This window comes from Oncorhynchus nerka, linkage group LG23 (assembly GCF_034236695.1).
Source record: "Oncorhynchus nerka isolate Pitt River linkage group LG23, Oner_Uvic_2.0, whole genome shotgun sequence".
NCBI classification, from domain to species: domain Eukaryota; kingdom Metazoa; phylum Chordata; class Actinopteri; order Salmoniformes; family Salmonidae; genus Oncorhynchus; species Oncorhynchus nerka.
The window spans coordinates 56,736,883-56,760,217 of NC_088418.1; the positions used below are offsets into that span (position 1 = coordinate 56,736,883).

Consider the following 23,335-nt stretch of genomic DNA (forward strand, 5'->3'; position numbering starts at 1 on the left):
GGGATCTAGAGAGGGGTCACTAATCCCAAAGAAAAATTGAGATGAGACATGGACATCATTTGAAGGCTAGAATGTTCATAAATCACTGCTAGGACAGTTTGGACTCTGGTCTAAGTCACTGTGACCTGATAAAGGAGAGGGTCTATCCCAGTTCCTACCTGCACTTGTCACAGCAGATCATGTAGCCGTCGTCGTGGGTGAAGCCACAGATGCAGCGGGTGATGTCGGCCCCGTAGCTGCCGTCCTCCGAGGTGCTGAGTGTGGTGCCCCTGGAAGCCTCGTCCTGCAGGCCCCCTGGCACAAACAGCCCCTCGCCCGGACGGATCAGCATGGAGGGGGGAGGGGAGGCCGGGGGTGTGGGCGGGGGTCGCGCCCCATAGTTGTGGTCCTGGGGAAGAGGACAGAAAGGAGTTTGAAGGAGACACATACAAGCCACAAAATTAAAGAGAGTAGCACTATATATAAACTCCCAGTAAATTACCAACTTTTCAGCATCACTGTGACTTCAGGATGACAACAGGTTTATACCAGAGAAAACTATCTATGGCGTTCCCTCATTGTCTATGGTTTATAGTATACAGTGGAGCAAAAAAAGTATTTAGTCAGCCACCAATTGTGCAAGTTCTCCCACTTAAAAAGATGAGGCCTATAATTTTCATCAAAGGTACACTTCAACTATGACAGACAAAATGAGGGGGAAAAATCCAGAAAATCACATTGGATTTTTAATGAATTTATTTGCAAATTATGGTGGAAAGTAAGTATTTGGTCAATAACAAAAGTTAATCTCAATTTGTTATATACCCTTTATTGGCAATGACAGAGGTCAAATGTTTTCTGTAAGTCTTCACAAGGTTTTCACACACTGTTGCTGGTATTTTGGCCCATTCCTCCATGCAGATCTCCTCTAGAGCAGTGATGTTTTGGGGCTGTTGCTGGGCAACACAGACTTTCAACTCCCTCCAAAGATTTTCTATGGGGATGAGATCTGGAGACTGGCTAGGCCACTCCAGGACCTTGAAATGCTTCTTACGAAGCCACTCCTTCGTTGCCCGGGTGGTGTGTTTGGGATCATTGTCATGCTGAAAGACCCAGCCACGTTTCATCTTCAATGCCCTTGCTGATTGGAAGGAGGTTTTCACTCAAAATCTCACGATACATGGCCCCATTCATTCTTTCCTTTATACGGATCAGTCGTCCTGGTACCTTTGCAGAAAAACAGCCCCAAAGCATGATGTTTCCACCCCCATGCTTCACAGTAGGTATGGTGTTCTTTGGATGCAACTCAGCATTCTTTGTCCTTCAAACACGACGAGTTGAATTTTTACCAAAAAGTTATATTTTGGTTTCATCTGACCATATGACATTCTCCCAATCTTCTTCTGGACCATCCAAATGCTCTCTAGCAAACTTCACACGGGCCTGGACATGTACTGGCTTAAGCAGGGGGACACGTCTGGCACTGCAGGATTTGAGTCCCTGGCGGCGTAGTGTGTTACTGATGGTAGGCTTTGTTACTTTGGTCCCAGCTCTCTGCAGGTCATTCACTAGGTCCCCCCCGCGTGGTTCTGGGATTTTTGCTCACCGTTCTTGTGATCATTTTTGACCCCACGGGGTGAGATCTTGCGTGGAGCTCCAGATCGAGGGAGATTATCAGTGGTCTTGTATGTCTTCCATTTCCTAATAATTGCTCCCACAGTTGATTTCTTCAAACCAAGCTGCTTACCTATTGCAGATTCAGTCTTCCCAGCCTGGGGCAGGTCTACAATTTTGTTTCTGGTGTCCTTTGACAGCTCTTTGGTCTTGGCCATAGTGGAGTTTGGAGTGTGACTGTTTGAGGTTGTGGACAGGTGTCTTTTATACTGATAACAAGTTCAAACAGGTGCTATTAATACAGGTAACGAGTGGAGGACAGAGGAACCTCTTAAAGAAGAAGTTACAGGTCTGTGAGAGCCAGAAATCTTGCTTGTTTGTAGGGGACCAAATACTTATTTTCCACCATAATTTGCAAATAAATTAATAAAAAAATCCTACAACGTGATTTTCTGGATTTTTCCCCCTCATTTTGTCTGTCATAGTTGAAGTGTACCTATGATGAAAATTACAGGCTTCTCATCTTTTTAAGTGGGAGAACTTGCACAATTGGTGGCTGACTAAATACTTTTTGCCTCACTGTATGTCAAATTCTGATTCAACAACTGCAAACGGCCACTTATTTCCAATATGAATTGTGTTGAATTGGAATTTCCTTTTCGTTATTCACTAAGCAAAGACTGCATTGTGATTGACCCTAACCAATATCCACAGTCTCCTCCCCCAGGTGAGTGAACTAGCCCGGAGGAAGCTAGCTACCCTAACTGATGATCAACCAGGAGGGAAAGAGTTCAGCTATATTAGGTCTGGTAGCGGGTGAGAGAGAAAGAGAACCAGAGAGAAGTATGCTATATAAGCCAGTACTGTATGACAGTGTCCTGTAGTGTCCTGTATGACAGTGTACTGAATTTTAGTGTACGGTAGTGTCAGTGTACTGAATTTTAGTGTACGGTAGTGTCCGTGTACTGAATTTTAGTGTACGGTAGTGTCCGTGTACTGAATTTTAGTGTACGGTAGTGTCAGTGTACTGAATTTTAGTGTACGGTAGTGTCCGTGTACTGAATTTTAGTGTACGGTAGTGTCAGTGTACTGAATTTTAGTGTACGGTAGTGTCAGTGTCCTGTATTATATAGTGTACGGTAGTGTCAGTGTCCTGTATTATATAGTGTACGGTAGTGTCAGTGTCCTGTATTATATAGTGTACGGTAGTGTCAGTGTCCTGTATTATATAGTGTACGGTAGTGTCAGTGTCCTGTATTATATAGTGTACGGTAGTGTCAGTGTCCTGTATTATATAGTGTACGGTAGTGTCAGTGTCCTGTATTATATAGTGTACGGTAGTGTCAGTGTCCTGTATTATATAGTGTACGGTAGTGTCAGTGTCCTGTATTATATAGTGTACGGTAGTGTCAGTGTCCTGTATTATATAGTGTACGGTAGTGTCAGTGTCCTGTATTATATAGTGTACGGTAGTGTCAGTGTCCTGTATTATAGTGTACGGTAGTGTAGTGGTGTGTACTGCAGTTTAGTGTTGAAGTGGAGTGTACTCACGGCGTAGGGCAGCCCAATGTAACTGTGGGAGTGGTGAGAGCTAATGCTGTAGATCTGGTGCGGGTAGCTGGATTTCTCCACCACCACAGGGCTGGCCTCTACCGATTCTGGTCTGCTGGACAGAGAGAGAGAAACAGAGTCAGGAGGGGGATCCCATTCACAACGTAACAAAGAAGAGAGATCTGTGTGATGTAAAATGAAAGATAAGACATACAAGAGGGACAGAAACAGTAAGAAGGGGGATTCCATTTACTACAGAGAGAGAGAAGACAGAGAGAAATGAAAGCTAGACATGAAAGAGGGAGAGAAACAGGAGGGAGATGAGTGTAGCGTTAAACGACAGGTAGTGAGAAAAAGGGTAGAATAGGAGAGAGCGCAGAGAGAACCTCCTCATAAGCAGTGAGTGTTTCTACACCTGCATTGCTTGCTGTTTGGGGTTTTGGGCTGGGTTTCTGTACAGCACTTAGACATCAGCTGATGTAAGAAGGGCTTTATAAATACATTTGATTTGAGTGTATTGCTGTGCTTCATTGATTCTCCTCTTCTACTGGCTTAACGAGGAGTGTTTATTTGAGAGGGCTTTAGGGGTGCTGACAGTGGTTGTGACAGAGTGGAAGTTGCCTGCCCCTCATATCACCTCAGCTAACTGGACAGAGCGGATAGCAGGGCTAATAACTAAAATGGGGGGCTCAATCTCTCCACAATATTTAAACCTGAACCTCATTTCTGGAGGACACACACACACAACATTGACACACGCAGAAACAATAACAGGCATTCACTTCCGTGAGATCATTTATCAAACTGGTAAATCCACTTTTATTCTATGACATTGCAGTGGTGCAGAGAAAGCCTGTCTGGCTGTTTGAACATGAAACCAAGGACATGGGGGTATGGTTAACTAGGCTACTTCTCACTGGCATTGAAGGAGGGAGGAGGGCTTCAAAAAGAAGACAAGTGGGATTGGCAAACAGACAATAGAGAGGAGATGAAGGAGGGAAGGAGAGAAGGAATGATGGGAGGAGTGGCACTGTCAGGAGAGAAAGAGACCAGTGACAGCCCAGGCAGTTGAGACTCCAGGCTGATGTCATGACAAATCAGAAGGCCAGCTGATGTTCCAACAACTAATACTGCAACTCCTACACACAGACAGCCTGTTGGTCAGTCATGAGGAAGAAACTCCACCAAATCCTCCCCTTCTCCTACAGGATAGTCCAGACAACTGCTACAAGGTCAAAGAGAGGGAGAGTGAAGGAGAGAGAATAGAGATGCCCCCAGGTGTATCCGAGGCTGGCTTAGCACATCCACAGTCATCTCAGAAGCAGAGGCTAAATGAAACCTTGACAAGGGGCCAACTGCCCTGCCAAGAAGTTTGGCTAACAATGCAGAGTACAAGAGAAAAGCCCACTAAACAAACTGGACAGCTTCAAAGGTACCGTGTTACAACATGTATACGTGGTCTGATGGTGTAGTAGAATCCCTGAGGGGATGCTATGGCTATATGGCTCAAACAGGCTATGTAGCATATTTGGACATCGAGTACTAGGAACAGCTGACACACAAACCCTGAATAATAAACAGAAAATATGCGAAACACCATACACACACAGCCCCGCAGAAACACTTCCAGACAGTAACTGGAATACATGACAAGCCAGTAGCAGCACAGTAGGGTAGCAAAACTAGGCTACTCAAACGAATGGACGTGCCACGTGTCAGCATGTTAAAGTACAAACACACCTCTCCAATGCTCCAACCTTCCCTCTCCTTCTCTCTAGACACCCCGTCCCTCCTAGGGTAAAGCAGCAGTACAGTACCTGGTGGAGGCAGTCTTTCACCCCTAGTCTCCCCGCGTGCTGCACACCATGACCTCTCAATGCTCGCTGTGCAGCACTTCCTTAAACATGGTATTGGCGCTAAAGCAGCAGGCGCTTTGTGTCAAAGTGAAAATGTAAGTGCCTGTAAAAAGGTCTAGGGGCGGGCCCCGGGGAAGGTGTGTGTACATCTCGCTGAAACACACACACAGAGAGAGAGAGAGTTCACTACACTCCCCAGGGCAGAGAAGTAATCCAACCCAAGCCAAATCCAAATAAACTTTAAAGTAGGCTACTGAAAACTGTGTGAATGATTTACTTGGGTAAAATATATACTTCATAATCAGGGATTTGCATGGATGCAGCATGCATCATTCAGTGGTGAGAGAGAGAACATTCATGTATTAAAATGAAATTAGTGATCGTATGAGGAGTCATTAAAATGGGTTTATTGTGTTTTCCTGGGGTAGTCCCTTTGGTGAGAGGGGGGGGATGATAGACAAAGGAGAAGAGAACAGACATGTGATGAGCGAGTTTGTTTGATGGATGGCGAGGGGCCATGTTTGGTTTCAGTGTGAGTGGCCAAAGGGACTGAGACTGACTGCAACAATCACGTCTGTCTCATAGGAAGTCAGGGACGAAGACACAGAGTACATGATGCTATTGTCAATCACAATCACACACGTCTAGGGGGAAGCTATGAGATGTGAGACACCGGGAGATTCAGAGAGCAGAGACAGCAGAAAGAGACAGCAGAGATGGAACGGAGGTGTTAATTAAACAGACAGCTAGGCATGTGCTAATCATAGCTCCCAGCTCAAGAGAGAACTTAATATGGAGCAAGAGATGACACACACAGACAGACAGCGAGGGAGAGAGACAGGGAGAGAGAGACAGACACAGAGAGAGACACAGAGCGCACTCCTGCACAGCCAGCCAACACACACCACTGCATCTTTCAGAGGGAGGTGGAGAGGCAGTGACTGCTCCTCTGGGAGTAGTACTGCTGTTCCTAGGGTTAGCAAGTTAGCACACTAATGCTAACCTCTGTCCTGTGTTGAGAACACGAGGGCCTCGAAGAGCAACAAGGATCTGTGTCTTGTTTAATCAGTAGGGTAGAAGGAAGAGGGCTAGATGATAACTACCCTGGTCTGTGGGCACAGTGGGGGTAGGTAGTCCTGTGTGTGTGTTTTACAGACAGGTAGCCATACTCTGTGCTCCCTCACAGTGGAGGTAGGTAGTCCTGTGTGTGTTTTACAGACAGACAGCCATACCCTGTGCTCCCTCACAGTGGAGGTAGGTAGTCCTATGTGTGTTTTACAGACAGGCAGCCATACCCTGTGCTCCCTCACAGTGGAGGTAGGTAGTCCTGTGTGTGTTTTACAGACAGGCAGCCATACCCTGTGCTCCCTCACAGTGGAGGTAGGTAGTCCTATGTGTGTTTTACAGACAGACAGCCATACCCTGTGCTCCCTCACAGTGGAGGTAGGTAGTCCTGTGTGTGTTTTACAGACAGACAGCCATACCCTGTGCTCCCTCACAGTGGAGGTAGGTAGTCCTGTGTGTGTTTTACAGACAGACAGCCATACCCTGTGCTCCCTCACAGTGGAGGTAGGTGGACACCGATTTGGATTTAAAAATGCTTTTTTTACACTGTTATTTAACGAGGCAAGTCAGTTAATAAGAACACATTCTTACTTTCAATGACGGCCTAGGAACGGTGGGTTAACTGCCTCGTTCAGGGGCAGAATGACAGATTTTTACCTTGTCAGCTCGGGGGATTCAATCTTGCAACCTTACAGTTAACTAGTCCAACGCTCTAACCACCTGATTACATTGCACTCCACGAGAAGCCTGCCTGTTACGCAAATGCAGTAAGAAGCCAAGGTAAGTTGCTAGCTAGCATTAAACTTAATCAATCATAATCACTAGTTATAACTACACATGGTTGATGATATTACTAGTTTATCTAGCCTGTCCAGCGTTGCATATAATCGATGCGGTGCGCATTTGCGAAAAAGGACCGTCGTTGCTCCAACGTGTACCTAACCATAAACACCAATGCCTTTCTTTAAATCAATACACAGAAGTATATATTTTTTAAACCTGCATATTTAGCTAAAAGAAATCCAGGTTAGCAGGCAATATTAACCAGGTGAAATTGTCACTTCTCTTGCGTTCATTGCACGCAGAGTCAGGGTATATGCAACAGTTTGGGCTGCCTGAACGCGACGGGAACCATTTAAACGCCTTAACCACAAGAGGGCCACCTGTCATTCAGCCCGGTGACCATGGCAATGGCTCCTGCGCAGTGCGGAAGGGAGACATTGGGGAGGTTTCTATGGCAACCAGCTGTGGCCGCCTGCAACAGCTCTTAAGGCTGGGGGAGTGACACGGCCCCATTTAAAGAGACAAGCCCTCTAAAAGCAGACCTTTATGTTCTTCAACCACAGGAGCACAGAGGATGTCTCTCTTATTTGTCTATAATCTTTGCCAGTATCCCGGAGGAGAGTATAGGGAATACTGTGAGGAGGGTGGTATGTTGTTGCCATGGCGACATGCTCCACTTCCCTAACAAGGTGCACAGCGTACAGACAAGGATCAGATGCGTCATTTTCAGAGTAAAATTCTTCCTCCACCTGGTGGTGTCAGGTTGGTAGGAGTCATTCTAAATCATGACATTGGCTACACTGACATTGTATTACACAGAAGCATCAACTCAGAAACAGAAATTGAACAGTAAGGGTGTGTGATGCTAGATAGTCATAAACACAGCATATGTTGTATTTAAGTGACATGGTCTTCTGCCTCATATAGTCTCTACAAAGTGTGTTTTGTAATATACGGAACTTGGGTGGTCAGATTAGGGCATGGAGAATGTCTATGGGAAGTGATGGGTGTGAGACGGTGAGTAGTGCTATGTATGTGATCAATGGCAGTGATTGACCAGGCCTGTCCCTTACAGTAGACAGCAGGGCTATGGAGCCCCTCAGCAGGGCTAGAGAGAGACAGAAAGAGAGAGACACAGAGAGCTTTAGGCCGTAAGGGGGAGATATGGTCGACAGACACAGACAGATGACAGGCCCAATTAAAGTGAATGAGGAAGCTGGGGAGAAAGGATGAAATAAAAAGAGAGAGCGGGTGAGAAAGAGATGCGTGGGGGATGACAGCAGCAGACAATGGAGGAGAGGCAGAGAATGAGTGAAAAGGAGAATAGAGAGAGTAAGAGAAGGGTGAGATGAATCATGAGATGGTGGGTTGGGCCTGAAGACGTTGGTATACTCACTCTGAGCCTGCAGCCATTTTCAGGTATGAGGTGTCTGCTGTGTCCACCCCTACAGGGATCACTATGCTCATGACGTTCTTTGCTGATCAATTCTTGTCCTACTGAGTCCAGAGCATGGGAGTCCAAAACACTGAGGCATGCCAGCCACAGCACTCATTGCAGACATCTAAGTGCATCCACAAGGCCTGCCAACACACAGAGGGAGAGAGAAAGACAAGGTAGTTAGCACGGTGAAAAAGGGACAGTCACCTATCTGAAACTAGGGTATTTCCAGGAATCACCATGATTCATAAATTCAGCGGTGTGAGATGTAGCTAACTGCTAGTAACACCGAAAATAAACAGCACGATAGGAATTTCCCTAGTAAAGCTCTCAAAGAGAACCATCGCCCACCTCACTGGCTACCTGAGACATTAATGGATGCAAGGGGGAAGAGAAGCTATAGTAAAGCGATGCCTGATGTCGGTAAACTGGTCAAACGCGACCTCTTCACAGACTGCCAGGAATGCAGGATGCTGCGGTGGCAGTGTTCCACCACAAGGGGGTGTGAGAGAACACAGAGCTCTGACTGGCGGCCATTAATGGCGGAGGAGAAAGAAAAACGCAACACAGAGACCATCTTTTCGTCGAGCAGGATTGTTCTATTGAGCAGAACAGCGTACACACACACACACACACTCTCGCTCTCTAAAAGGAACACACACACACACAGACGCATAATCCTTTAACGCTGTAATTAGAGCTGTCACAAGCCCCTGGCTGTGTCTAGATGTGAAAGCCAGTGTTAAATAGGCATCTTGTCTCACTCTCCCCATCTCACACTGTTTGTTCAGCATTGCAGGTGGACAGAAGATGCATAGAAAGACTAAGTCAATAATTAACTCCATTAGGTGTCAGACAGACTGCAGCCCCTCTCTGATGAAGAGAGAAGTAGGACGAGGGACTAATGGTTGGTTGACAGACAGAGGTAGCCACTCCCGCCAACAGGCAATAACAATGCTACGTACATAGATTAAATAGACCTGTCCCAATTAGCCAAAACACAAACAAACAGTGGGTGGTAATGTACAGGCTATTATAGCTTATAGCCTACGTAATGCAATGCATGTGTCCAGACAGGGGCATATGGGCTGGCCCTGATACTGAGAGCACAGCGTTGTTGATAAATAGGATTAGTGAGAGGGACACATGCCAAGACAAAATAGGCTGGAGTTCACACCTTTGTGTGTGTACCAGCCCAGGCATCCAGCAGAGAGGGCTCATCTCTGACACACTGCTATAAAAATCTAGACATTTCAGGTTTACTAGACCGCCGAAACATTTTTACAGTCCCTTTAAACAGCAGGGCCCATATCACAGCACAGCTTTGTGTGGCTCGATTAACAATAGAAACCAATTGTTGCTGGAACATTTCCCCGTAACAGGGCACTTAGCCAGACAACTGAAATGACATAAAACCTATTTGTGTTATCTCAAAGGCTCAGTATGTTTTGGTGTAGTAAAAATCCCCTCCTTCGGAAACAGGCCTTCTGTTTCCAAGCGTTTTGCTGTGATCTTCTCTGCCTGTCTAAGGGAATCCTGCCGTCACTGCTCAGGAATGCACACACACACACACACAGATAACCCAAACCCCCTCCCCTTCTAGACCCCTGCACACATTCCTTTGCTGGGAGGCACCCAGGGGCGCGCATACACACACGGCACCAGGGCCAGACACATTCAAGACACACAAAAGGGGGGTTGGAAAAAAGGCTAACGAGTACAGTACAGCATTCCTGACTAAATCTGAGCGCTGTGACTGCCTCCGACGCTCCTCCCACTTCCTCTAGCGGAGCTGTCTGTCACACGGGACCAACATGCCAAAAAAAGCAGAGGAAAAAGACAAACACTCCCTCACTCTTTCTCCACCTCGCTCCTTCTGCACTCTCTCGCTGTGCCCCATCCACCCCACCCGGATGCCTCTCTCCTCTTCCTAAATAAACCTCAGAGCATGGAAGGGAAGGGGAGTGCCGCAGACAGGGCTCCTAATTACAAAGAGTCTGGAAGAGAGAAACAGAGCATGGTGAAGAAGGGGAAAGGGGAGGGAGAGTACAGGAGGGAAAGGGGGAGAGAAAGACGAAGCAAAAAATGTTGATTGCAGAACACTAGCTAGTCAAGCGAGGAGGAAAGCTGTGGTGCTTTTGTCCCCCACTCCCCCTTTCGTTCTGTCTGATGTTCTCTCATCACAGATCTCACAGCGCTGCAGGGAGCCTTCCAAATGATCCATCTACCCTCCTGTATGGGCACTAGGGTTCCTCTAGCACAGGCACAGCAGCCTTCTGAGACTACGTGTGAGAGTAGAGCAGAGACTAGAGCTGAGCCCACTCTCCCCCCTCTTCTCATTTGCCCTCCTCCCTTTCCCAATCCCCCCTCCTCACTAAGGCCACAGTCACGTCATTGTGTGGGGGAATAACTTTCCTTTTCAGACAGACCAGTCACTGAACTGCATTCAGCAGGGAAAACACACACACACAAGCACACTCGTGCTAGGCTAGTTGGAGCCACTGTATGTCAGAGCTTGTTTTCATTGAGGCTCTTTGGGCCAAGTCTCAGTGTTTGATTTTGAGCCGGGAGAAGAGAACGATGGACATAAAGACGGGCATCTAACGGATGCCGCGCTCCTCCTTCCCTCTATGTTCCCAACAGAGCTGAAGTGACCATCCTCATAGGCTGAGTCATCGCAGCAGCCAGCCATGAGCGCACACACCAAAATAAAGACACTCCTATACACTGGAAAAAGACACCATCAGAATGTCACAACCCTGCCTTTCACAGTGCCCAAACAGGGCTACTCTCTGCATCAGCTGTCCTAGACACCATCAGAATGTCACAACCCTACCTTTCACAGTGCCCAAACAGGGCTACTCTCTGCATCAGCTGTCCTAGACACCATCAGAATGTCACAACCCTACATTTCACAGTGCCCAAACAGGACTACTCTCTGCATCAGCTGTCCTAGACACAATCAGAATGTCACAACCCTACATTTCACAGTGCCCAAACAGGACTACTCTCTGCATCAGCTGTCCTAGACACAATCAGAATGTCACAACCCTACATTTCACAGTGCCCAAACAGGACTACTCTCTGCATCAGCTGTCCTAGACACAATCAGAATGTCACAACCCTGCCTTTCACAGTGCCCAAACAGGGCTACTCCCTGCATCAGCTGTCCTAGACACCATCAGAATGTCACAACCCTGCCTTTCACAGTGCCCAAACAGGGCTACTCTCTGCATCAGCTGTCCTGTCCTTCATTAATCACTGTGCCCAAGCTGCCAGGGCTCCCTCTGTGCTTTACCTCTGAAGGTGAAGCCATACATCAATAATACAGGACATTAGAGATGTAGGCCTACATTGTGTGTATGCATGTGTTAGAGATTGGGTGCCACCAGTGGCGAATAGATAAGTTCTACTGTGATGTTTACCATTGACCACCTATCGCGCAGCAGCAAACTGCACTGTGTCCAGACCCAGTAAAAGGCATTGGAGAGAGAATGATGTTGCTTTGTCCACATCCACACTCTGCAGAGTACACTAACCAGCAGACAATGGCCCCAGGCCAGCACTCTCTATGTGTGTGAGAGAGTGAGTGAGAGACAGTGGGCCCTAGAGGCTACTCTATACACATCAGCCTACACACTTTGGGCTTGTACCCTGTCAAATGAACACACACAGAGGGTAAATGAGGGATCTTCAAAAACAGGGATTTTTGCATCTCCCATCTCAGGTGCAGGGTACAGCCACCCAGCCAGGGTTTCCAGTGCAGTACAGCCAGGTTCTGACAGCTGGTCTGAGGCGGCCCTGTTCTGGCCTACTCTCCCTCAGTACACCCTCCTCTCCTTAGCACAGCACGGCACCATTTGACATTCTTAAATTTGATAAGGATGACCGATGACAAACAAAATCATTGATTTGCATCGAGCTCGCCTGTCAACCTGTCTTGTCTATATTAGGAAAGAAAGGTCAACTGCTCAAACCAAATAAAAGTGAGACTTTTAGGCTCAAATCTAGCTTTTCTGTGCCTGGTGTTAATCGTAGGCCTAGGTTTTTTGCCCATATTGTGCAGCCCTACGTGGCAGTGTTGCAATTATCTCAAATGAGTGCAAGAAATGCAGAAATTATTTTTGGATGAGGTTGAAAACAGTATAAAACAATCCGAATAGAGAAAGACTCAATGAAATCACCCTAGGGCCTTGCACTACTCATAAAGCTTATGTACAACATTTATTAAAAAAAACATGAAATACCATGAAAAATAAAGTGATATGATATGATCAATTTCTCACCTGGCTCGCACTGGCGTTATATCACCAACCACTACATTCACCCTCGCCTCCACTGAGTCTGCCCAGTACCCAGCGTGCCTTGCACTAAGTAAGTAGCGTTAGCATGTAGCACAGCAACAGGAAGTGTGCAAGACTATGGAAGTATCAGGATTGCTGTTGCAGCAGTCCCAGCCCAGGGGCACCTATTTGGGAGGTAGTCTAACTAGCGAAAGGCCCATTTAACAAGGGATCCTTTACAGCCGCCCAGCACCGCAAAAAAAACAGGTTACCTGAACCCTGTCTCCCTCTCGTGTGTGACCTATGCGACTGTGCTGGGCCTCAGAGCAAGGTAAGCCTCCTATGAGCTACTAAAGTCCTGACTCTAGCTCTACACAGAAAGGGAGGACACTGGAAGCTTAGAACCACAGAGCCAGGCAGCCCCACGGGGTAAAACTACCCAGGCTGGCAGTGTACTGTTGTCAGCCAGCTATATCTATACAGATGATACAGTTTCAGGATGGAGTCTGTTATTCTCCAGGGACAGAGGGAACAACACAAACAGCACTCTTTATAGTAGAGGACGAGGCAGGCAGAGAGGAAGTCAATAGATTCTCACCAGCTCCATTGAGCTATGGCCTTCTTCTGTCCTACCCAGCACTGCGTTCGATACAGCAGACTAGCAGTAAACATCCTGTTTTGTGAACTCCTTCACTTCCCTGTGGCCCACTGTCCTTTCTATTGGCTGCTCGAAAAGCCTTCATAGCTTCTCTTATTGAGCCCTTCATGGATGTGTGTGTGCGCCTGGGGTTGAGGTGAAAGGAAAGGTGTCACCCGAGACAGTAGCGAGAGCTCCCTGCCACACACTCCTCTGTCCCCCAGGGGGGAGTGGCAGGCAGGCAGGCCACCTCTCTCTGTCAACACAGCCAGCGAAACACACAAACCATATCAGGTATTTACAGCTGTGTAAGAGTGTGCAGAGGGGGCACCCAACAGGGGGAGTGGGAACCAGAGAAGGCAGTGTGAGGCAATTTGAATACGGCGCAGTTAGGGAGACTTTTAGAATGCTATGAGACCGTGACATGTTTACAGTAGCATGACTGCCACGAAGCAAGAAGCGCTCCAGCCCCGTGCATGGCGTCTAGCACCAGGACAGAGGCCACTGTCCCTTTAAGAGGAAGAAGAGGTAGGTGACTGGGGATTGTGTATTATATATCAGCTTCTGATTAGACACAGCAGGACCGCTCTCATCCAGTATTTATAACATGTCCACACAAAATGGAGACATTTTTGCTGTATTCAGAGAGGCCAGCATCGAGGGAAACAGTCGTTTTTTTACTGTGCCAGCTACATCCAAACACACAGGCCTCGTTCCTTGTCAGATGATTCCAGCCTGCAGCGGTTCAAACCGGTGTCTATTTTACTTCCCGGCAGAGGCCCACGTCTCCCAGGGCCTCTGCATCTAGGTCTCCACTGCATGAGTGATATCACAAACGTATCATGACATCATTCATTTGGTGGAGGATGAATCCCACTATGCAAAGATAAGCTGTGGAAAGACTAGAAGCAGTGTACAGCAGACTGAGGCCTTACTTTACCCCCACTGTTGACAGGCATTTGTGAAACAAGCACCCGTGTCAGTGAAACGAAAGATCAGGAGTCACAAGCAAATGCGTGCCTGTATCAGAGTGTCAGTCAGTCAGCTGCGGCAGCGACGATAGCCTACACAGCCCTCTCACTAGGCTCCTCTAGAGAAAGAGAGCAGCTGCACAGCCTCACTGTGGGGAAAACTGAAAACACCTCTGCATCCAATGATGTCCTCTTGCCATCGAATGGCAGAGGGGGAATTAACATAACCCTCACCTCATAAGGACACAGAAGACTAATTAGTGCCATCTTGGAGAACCAAAACAGAATAGATTAATGGCAATCTCTCTCGGCAGCCGCCATCCAAGATGGCCACAAATCCGGATAATTGTCTGTTCGCTTAAGGAGGAGTCTCTTCGTACATGGCTATGGCAACATGGGGTCATGAGGAGAAAAAAAACACTGGGTGACTGTCTCAAACTGGCATTTGGACAGAGGCTGCCAAAGTTTGCACCACAGAGAAGTATCCAGCTTCTTCGGTTTGTCTCACAGGCCAGCAGAGAGGAGGGAATGGAGCGGTGTAGAGCTGCCTGCCTCACACCATCCCAAAGCTAGAGCCACCATCAGGGGACGGAGCCATACTACTGTGAATGGGGCCTGGGCTGATGGAAAAATGTCACAACACATGAAAGGAAAGACATTCACTGTCAGAAGATTGTTTGGGCAAAGTGGAGTCATGTGTAGCCAGGCAAGTTTAAAAAGGCCTTTTTGGGGGACTTGGGTTCTTGTAATTTCTATAAGGAGTGATATAGAGCTACTCGCTGGCCAGCTGTGTGTTATCATGAATTTTCAACACTGTCACCAACCAAAACAACAACAAAAAATCTGGCCATTTATTTTCATTGTTGGGTTATTTGATGACGGGCATCTGTTCTGAGCCTGTAAGGATCTGAGAGGGGGAGGGGCAAGAGGGCAGCAGGTCTTTGTCAATGTCAAAGGGAAATAACCAAGTCACGGCTGTTGTTTCATTCCCCCTTCACAAAACTCAACGCCTTTGGCCACCAGGTAGGACTTGAGAAACTGCCTGTTTATCTATTCATGAATTTAATGTGAATTAGGCAAATTAGGCAAATTTTCCAAATTGGAAAATACAATTGTTCCAACGAGCTAGGCCTAACCACACTGAAACTTCCTAGCTAATTTAATGACTGAGTTTCTAGTACTAGTCATACCCTAACACTGGTAAATATTACACAAGCACATAGTTCCAGCCATGACACAAATCATGGTTGTTGTGACCTGCTTGTTCTATGGTTCATATCCACAATCAGTATAATGCTTTCCTCCTCGGTTGAGCTGACCTTTAGATAATTACTACTTATTAACTACATAGACATGCTTACCCCATAAAATAGCATTGATGTTAAATGAACCTACCATTCGACCACAGTAAGAGAATGGGTAGATAAATGATAGTGAATTATGAGATATTAAAAATGTCTGTCAAGTGCCTTCTACAAACCCATGAGTTAGACTAGTAGCCTACGTACTGTTAAATGTGGTAACTTAGTCCAACTTGCCAGAAAAGGGTGGGAATGTTTAGTGTTGGACAAAGTATGAGGTCAAAGAAGAGTGGGGGTGGTAATAAACCTCATTGTTCTTTATACAAAGTGCTGCGTTTGTATCCTGTTATGCAACTCCTCAATATGACAACATGTTAATAACTCGGCCAAATTCAGCAACTACAATAAATCTGATCTGACGTATATTGCGTTGTAGTACAATCTGTATATACACCCTGCTCCTAAAATACAATGCATCACGAAACACAATATTAGCAAAGAAATGTGATTGAACGACACGAGGGGGGGGACTATTAGCTAACCAGACAATTGGCCAGCGAATCTCAAACTTGACCTGACAAGTGTATGTTTGCATCAAACGCGGACATTGTCATTATTTAAATGTACGACAGAAAGCGGTCTTTAATAAATATATCCCATTGTGCACTAGCTTGCCCGTGACTGTGTATCGGCGCTGCAGTCAGCTCAGCCGATAGGGGTGTGGAGGGCTGAACGTAGCTATTAAATTACCACAACATCAAGCCAAGCCGCCATTTTCATAGCGCTTTTCTAAGGACAGCGAGAAAACCGTGTAACTGGGGGACGGACCCTCGCCACGAGAAGAAAATCCCCAAGAAAGCAATCAATCGTCTTTCAGACATTCTTACTTAAGTATCAATCTGTCGATGCCGTTTCTGTGTAGTTATTATTTGAAAAATGTAGAATCGTCGATAATTTAGCCGGCTGTTTAGCTAACGAGCCATGCTAGCTGCAATGGCTTTCAAATATACAAAACGTTGGCTAGCGAGCCTCGGCAAATTAACCATTGTCCCAAGCTACGTAGCTAGCGGCTAACAAATTACATTGGGCCTCTGTCTTAAAGTTATTGTATCAATATTTGAAGCTTGTACTACTACCAGACTGCTACACCAGTTGTAGTACTTAGCTAGCGTTCGAACTGCGGTAAACGTCGTTACGCTGGCCAACGAGGGCTTGAACATTGAAAGATTAGCTACCTAAACTAGTTAGTAAGGCAACTTGGCACGTCATTGTGTGAACAATGCGCAAAGTTAACACGCTTGCTGAATATACATTCTCGCATTTAATGATTTCCCTTTGAAATAACATTGAGACAATATATTGTAACCAATCGCACAGTTTAAACTGTCAGAGGCTACATTGTTAGTGGAGGCAAGATTCCCCGATTTGAGTATGTCCCCTCCACTGAGGTATGGTCCCCTCCCCCCACGTTTGCAGCAGTTAAACCACATACCCTTTGAATCTAAATTAAGGGATATAATGCATTTGTCGGCTAGCAACAAAATAGAAGGGTGGGAGTTTACCGGTCCAATAGCCGTTCATCTCGTGACTGAGGCCTCTAGTTTTATATCTAAAAAAACATTTACACAATTGTGGACATGCGATTGATCTTTGAAAAAATATATAATGAAACTACAATTTCCGGAAATTATACGTAGTCTTTAGTTATCTAGCTGTATATGTAAACAAAAGCCCTGTCAATGCCCTCTGCGCAACACCACATTGTGTGGACTTGTTGGCTAGTTATTAATAAACGGAAATAAACCATAGGATCAACAAGAAGTGCACTTCCAACCACATATGGAAATCTGTAACTAGATAAAGAGAACGGATGTGTTAAACCAAGCCAGTCGAACAAATACTGCAATACAATTCATGATGTACTTGTTCTGTAAGTACATTTACCACTAGCCTATTGCATGGGAGTACATTGGCAAACTGGCCATCCTTTGGGGGCTGGTTGAAAAAGAGAGCGGGGTAGTTCTTCATGCCACCTAGTTAACGTTACGTTCGACTGCAACAGCATACTGACATTGCAGATAAAACTAACTAGCCAAAATAGTTAATGTTTGATAAAGTATTGATTGCCTTTCTCTTCATTAACAAACAATCCAATTCAGAAGCAGCAGGTTAAATCTAAAAATTCAAATGCGCTAACGTTAGCTAGCTAAACACTGCACTGTCTAACTAGCAAATGCTAACAGTTGCTAGCCAGCTAATACAAGCTAACGTTACACCAAAACAACTCTAATTCAGGACTAACATTCTAAATAAGTGGCTCACTTATATTAAAAACTAACTGATTTGCTACGAGAGAGTTAGTTATTAACTAACATGTAACTATAGCGCCATCAGCATCCACGTAGCTAACGTTACTAGCTACAGTAGCTAGCCATGAGAAACCAAGTCGGTAAGCTGGCTAGCTAGACTAACTTGATGAGCTCTTGAAACTAAGACAACGTATGAGGTAGTTTTAAAGCGTTTTACTTACAGTTAAAGTCCACTCACTGTAGATACCTTGAATAAAGAAACAGCGACCTGGGTGAGACCCCCGTCGCTAGAGCCTCGCTCTCTACACAACCAAAACAATAGCTACTTCACTCCACACTGCGGCTCCATAAGGTTTAAAAATATTTACACTGATAGCAGTCTTCTTGAGACTCCCCCTACTGTAATTAATTTTCGTTGGTAGTTATTGGAACCCAATAATGACAGTCAGTTCCGAACCGTTAAAATTGTGTCCTACCTACGCCGACTGTTGGAAATTAGATCCCCTCTACCCTGTCTCTTTTCCCTTTGCAAAAATGGCGGCCCTGGCAGGACTACCGTGACTCCGCCTCCTCCAGCCCCATCAACCCCTAACCCGAGCCCCGCCCCTACACTCTCCGGGGTCCACGGCCCAAGATTACAGGGGCTCTGTGAAATGAGATGGCTACATGCGCGTTCACGCGTCCGTGCCCTGCCTGTTCTGTAGTTTCGTGTCTGTAGTCCAAATCTTGCCACTGTATGATGCCGCCATGCAGGATTTATGTGGGTTCAGTTGCAGAGAATTGGTTCTAGAACATTGTCTAGAAAATGACATATATAAACTCTTTTATCTTAATTTATACAATATTATCTCCAAACTTAATTTATAACAAATGTAAACATTTATTGGACCGGTAAAGAAAGAACATCTCAGATTGTGTGAGCACAGCATCTCATGTGTTCAACAACGAATTAAAAATGAATCCAATTCCATGAATAGAATAATACCTCTTTATTCTCAATTAAAACATTTCATAACAAGGTACAATTTCCTTAAACTGCTTGAAAGATCAAGCAGCATGATGCAACACAAAATTACAATACATGACAGACACCACAATACAAGGCGTAGACTAAACTCATGTACAACTCCTGTATGTAGTGTTTATTTTCAGATCACATGTTTTCTTTTCAACATGTATCTGAGAACAATTTGTACACTGATGTGTGAGGGGGTAACATTTGCGTAGTAAGTACTTGACATGGGCAGAAGTTTACTGAGTGGAGTACCGGCACTTCAGATTATCTACTGCTTGAGCTCCCCCACCTCCTATAGAATATTATCTCAACGTATTGTGGAGCTCCTGCACCTAAATATAAACAGTACCCAAAATGAGTACTGGCACCTCCAGTATTTCAGTCCAAGTCAAGCACGGTGTGTGTGTGTAGTCAATGCCGTTTCTTAGCAGCCAAGGACAAAGTCCTGTTGCTTTTATTACTTCCTCTGGGGGAACTTGTTGAATTGTCAGCCCTTTCCCTCCTGTTTCGCACTTCTCTCAACTGCAAAGCAATCTGATGTGCTTTTGTCAACCATATGACCATGATGTCTGACAGAGACATACCATGTTCTACATCTATGCATGTCTGCCATCTCACCACCGCTCATGTCTCAAAGATTCCTTCATTCAAGTGCTCTTTTCACTTTTATCCTACTGCAAAATGTGAAACTTTGTTAAAATAGTAAAACAAACAGAAATATATTGTATTGTCACTGAGGTCCATGACACGCCTTCTGTATCTGCTACAGATAAAACAAACCCATGAATGGCAATTATTAGGCCCTACTTACCAGAGTTTGAAATTAGCATCTAAATATGTTGCCCAAGGCAGTAGGAGGAAACAAATATCTTATGTAACCCACTTACACAAAAGCCCATTCTTTCTTTGATTTAACTGAAGGCAAGGTGGGTGGCAGGCAATACTGACCAACAAATAAACACAATCTACAAATGGAAGCATCATGTGCTATTGTTAACAAGTACATTTTACTCTTGATTGCTGTTACAGTATTCCAGTCTTTCAAAAAAAACTGCACTGTCATGAATACATGTTATATGTCGGCCTAGTTCAATATTACTGACAACAATGCATATAGGCTACAATGAAGAGGTCAAGGCAAACGGATCGTTGCATATGTAAAGTAAAATGTCTCCATGTCCAAAAGAGGTGCTTCCAACTGTGCAACAATGTATCTTAAAATCCGTTGGACATCAGGGTACGTGTCATTCGAATTAAGGCGAAGATCCAGTGGCTCCTGCGAATCTTACAATCCTGTTCACATATACAGTCATTGCCTGTTCACATGAAATTACAGTTCGACCTCCCCTCCCCCACTGAGATCTAGCCAAACCGCATCCCCGCGCGCACGCGTAATACTGAAACAGGGCTTTCTCGTCTGCTGGTCGAACCAGATCGTCTTGACAAAGTAGATGAGCCTTCACAACTGCTACAACTTACAATCATTTTCGGAAATCTTATAGCGAACGTAGGTGATATTGTACAGCAGTCGTTGGGCTATAATACGGTATATATTTTATTTTATTCAGAGTGTAGGGTTTTCATTATTACAATATTTGGAGACGTTATCAAGAAGTTGCCTTGTCGTTTCCGGGCGGTTTGATTGGGATGAGGCTTCGGTGGTTAAAATCTAGGGTTCTCTCCTTTTCGCAAAATGGCGTTCTTGTTTTGATAGATTGACATTGCTCTCAGCCAATGATGCATGAATTGGCCTGTTTTTGCAGAAATGGTTGGCTTCTGATGACATCATTCGGACATCGGTTGTAGGCGGGTTCTGAGCTGTGAGGGGAGAGTGGCGCAACCGGAGAACTTGCAGGGCCAGGCGCCATTAGGGACGAGTCAAGAAAAACAATGCATTGAAATGCAAACTAAATATGGGATGAGCAATTTATTGCTGTTCGACCATAGGAATTACTCCAATTAATTCGCCATTCAACGTATTTTATGCAGAAAGCTATAGATCACTTTCCGTATTTTTGTTAAATTGCAACAACGTAGCTGGTAGCAAATAAGATGGCGCCTGCTGTTAGCGATCATGCACGTGCATAAAGCGCACTGACTAGGCGGCGGCACCGCGCGCACTCTCGAGAGGAGCGCGGAACCATACTATACTGTCTTGGCGTAAAGTCTTGTTATAGTTTATACTGTATTTATGTATTTCCTATTTTGCTATTTAAACCGAGATGCAGACTGATGAGCCAACTTATCTTTAACTACATAAGTCGAAACATGGATGGATGGATTTACGGTCATTGTCTACGAAAATGTAAAAGTGTCCCAACAAAAGCTGAACTGAACACTAGCATGAAAGGGAAGAAACTTCACATTTTTGCAGGACTTTAAAGTAACAATTCGATTACAGCTGGATACATTACAACTGATGGAACGCGAAGTTAATTGCAAATTTGACATTGTAGTAATATTTTCCCCAAGGACAAAAGCAACTGTCCGCTTAGCTGTTGATAGGGAGCATAGCGCTTTCCGCCATGTTGTCCCACTCGGTTCTCAGATTCATTAATCAGTAAATGGCGAATAGACTTCACAATTATCCCAGAGAGGAATTGCTCTCGTAATTTAAATGCTCATTAACCATTTGTACCTGTCTTTTGCCACTTGATTTTTCATTAAACCTGACTGCCGTCTTATAATTTCCCTCCACCTGAATTTACTGTACTGGATGCAAAACAAATGGACTGCATTTTCTGCTACTGCGCACCACTCACCCATGTCCTTGGAAGACATGTAAACAAAGGAAGGAGGTGCATGACCTTCCAACATAAAACCTGTAATGAAGAGGAAGGGAATTGTAGGGACTGCCATGGCCACCAACCGTCCTTGCTCAGTTGTCAGTTTCTGAACGTTTGCACAGAAGCACGCATGCATTAATTCACCATGTCACAACACAATCTTCCAGCATTACATTTTCATATGAAAAATTAAATACACGTTTCCCCCAATATTTCCTATACGATTCCCTTTTAAAGTTTCATACATGCATAAAAAAAATACTCTTCTGTAACTACCTAATATACATATACACGTATATAAAGGGCTTTGTCTCCATCTAGTGTGCAAAAGTGGAAACGGCAGGAGTCGGATCCATTTTCTGAACAACCCTCCATCTCGACCAATCATAGCGCTCGTTGTTTCTAGGTCGCCTTCTGTGTCAAGGTGGAACGACATTTTGAGAAAACTACACTGGGGGAAGAGAGAAACAACTATGTCTTCTTTAGGAAGGGCCATGGGTGTCCTTAGGGCCGGGATGCAGCTTCTTACACGTGGACCTCAGAAAATAGTAACCCGAAAGTAAGTAGCTTAACTGGTGTTATAATGTAAACGTTAGATAACAGCTAACTAGCGACGAAAGGTTGACTTCAATATCGTCCTTTATAATTAAAGAAACTATCAAGCACACGTCAGCTGTACACATACATCACTGTCTTTACAACCAGCTAGCAGTCTGACAGTAGGCATACCAAACAAGTGTTTAGAGGAAGGCGCCATGATCAGATGTTAACCGATTGGGTTGTTGGGTTTCATAAAATGTGTAGAGCGTAGCTACATTATACTGGTAAACAGTGATACCCTCAGTGCTCTGGTTTTCTGTTTCCTTTCAGAGCTGGTGGTGGACCACACATAGAGGCCCAGTACAGGCAATTCCCACAACTCACCAAGAGCCAGACGTTCCAAGCTGAGCTCCTCAGCAGTGCCATGTGGTTCTGGATCCTGTGGCACTGCTGGCATGACCCAGATGCAGTGATGGTGAATTAAATGTAGATTAGGCTCCAGTTATAGTTATGCCCTGTCCAATCTAGTTTTGCCAGTTCATAGAGGAAAATATGGAGAGAAAGCCGGTGTCCAACCCCATGATGCCTTTTCTCTCAGGGTCACTTCCCATGGCCTGATGCATCCGCATGGACAGACGAGGAACTGGGGATCCCAGCTGACGATGAGGAATGAGGTGCCCTCTACCCCACTGACCCCCAGGTGTGCCTTTTGTCCTGACCAGTACTGTTGCATCCGTCTTCGTCACAGGATCTGTGACACATCCCCAAGGGATGTTTGTCAATGAGAATGTCTTGTCCTCTGATGAAAGATTGTGTCCATCACAACAGATAGTCATAAGTTGTTGGTTTTATACGTATTTGTATTAGGATGGGAAATGGAATGCCTATTCTGTAAGTACAGTAATGATTGTTCATGCACTATAGCCGTTCTGTGTTAATATGCCCATTTCAATTAGGTTCTTTACTGTGGCATTGTTTGAAACCATAGGTGTAATTATATTCTAATAGTATTTTTCTATTTCTAGACCTTGTGTGTGTGCCCGGTCGCTACCCGAGTACCTGGCGGTCACAACGGTGTCCCGAGAGGCTTTGTTGTACATAGACCAAGAAATAAAATTAAATTTATTCTGAAACATATCTTTGGAGTGTGTACATATGGAAATCATTGACTGTATAATAACTCCTAGTTTCCTGTAAAAAAACAACA

The 23,335-nt window shown here is 45.2% G+C and overlaps 2 protein-coding genes across 2 annotated transcripts in view; one reads left to right on the forward strand and one right to left on the reverse strand.

Moving 5' to 3' along the window:
• The window catches only part of LOC115118342 (inactive histone-lysine N-methyltransferase 2E-like), a 45,683-nt gene extending 27,358 nt beyond the window's left edge, over window positions 1–18,325 (reverse strand). The window contains 4 exon segments of the mRNA XM_065008338.1: window positions 159–388; window positions 3,145–3,259; window positions 8,245–8,429; window positions 18,009–18,325. Coding sequence (XP_064864410.1) covers window positions 159–388; window positions 3,145–3,259; window positions 8,245–8,315 — 416 coding nt within the window. The 5' untranslated portion in view covers window positions 8,316–8,429; window positions 18,009–18,325.
• Window positions 18,326–21,989: 3,664 nt separating this feature from the next.
• On the forward strand, window positions 21,990–23,265 carry LOC115118343 (NADH dehydrogenase [ubiquinone] 1 beta subcomplex subunit 2, mitochondrial-like). The gene is made up of 4 exons (XM_029646938.2): window positions 21,990–22,147; window positions 22,459–22,603; window positions 22,727–22,828; window positions 23,154–23,265. The coding sequence occupies exons 1-3, from the start codon at window positions 22,062–22,064 to the stop codon at window positions 22,799–22,801; spliced, it is 306 nt and encodes a 101-aa protein (XP_029502798.1). The 5' UTR covers window positions 21,990–22,061; the 3' UTR covers window positions 22,802–22,828; window positions 23,154–23,265.
• The last annotated feature ends 70 nt before the right edge of the window (window positions 23,266–23,335 follow it).

Coding starts and splice junctions, on each gene's coding strand:
- LOC115118343 (XM_029646938.2), top strand. CDS start 22,062: ATGTCTTCTTTAGGAAGGGCCATGGGTGTCCTTAGGGCCGGGATGCAG. Junction 22,148..22,458: donor CAGAAAATAGTAACCCGAAA/GTAAGTAGCTTA, acceptor GTTTCCTTTCAG/AGCTGGTGGTGGACCACACA. Junction 22,604..22,726: donor ATGACCCAGATGCAGTGATG/GTGAATTAAATG, acceptor CTTTTCTCTCAG/GGTCACTTCCCATGGCCTGA.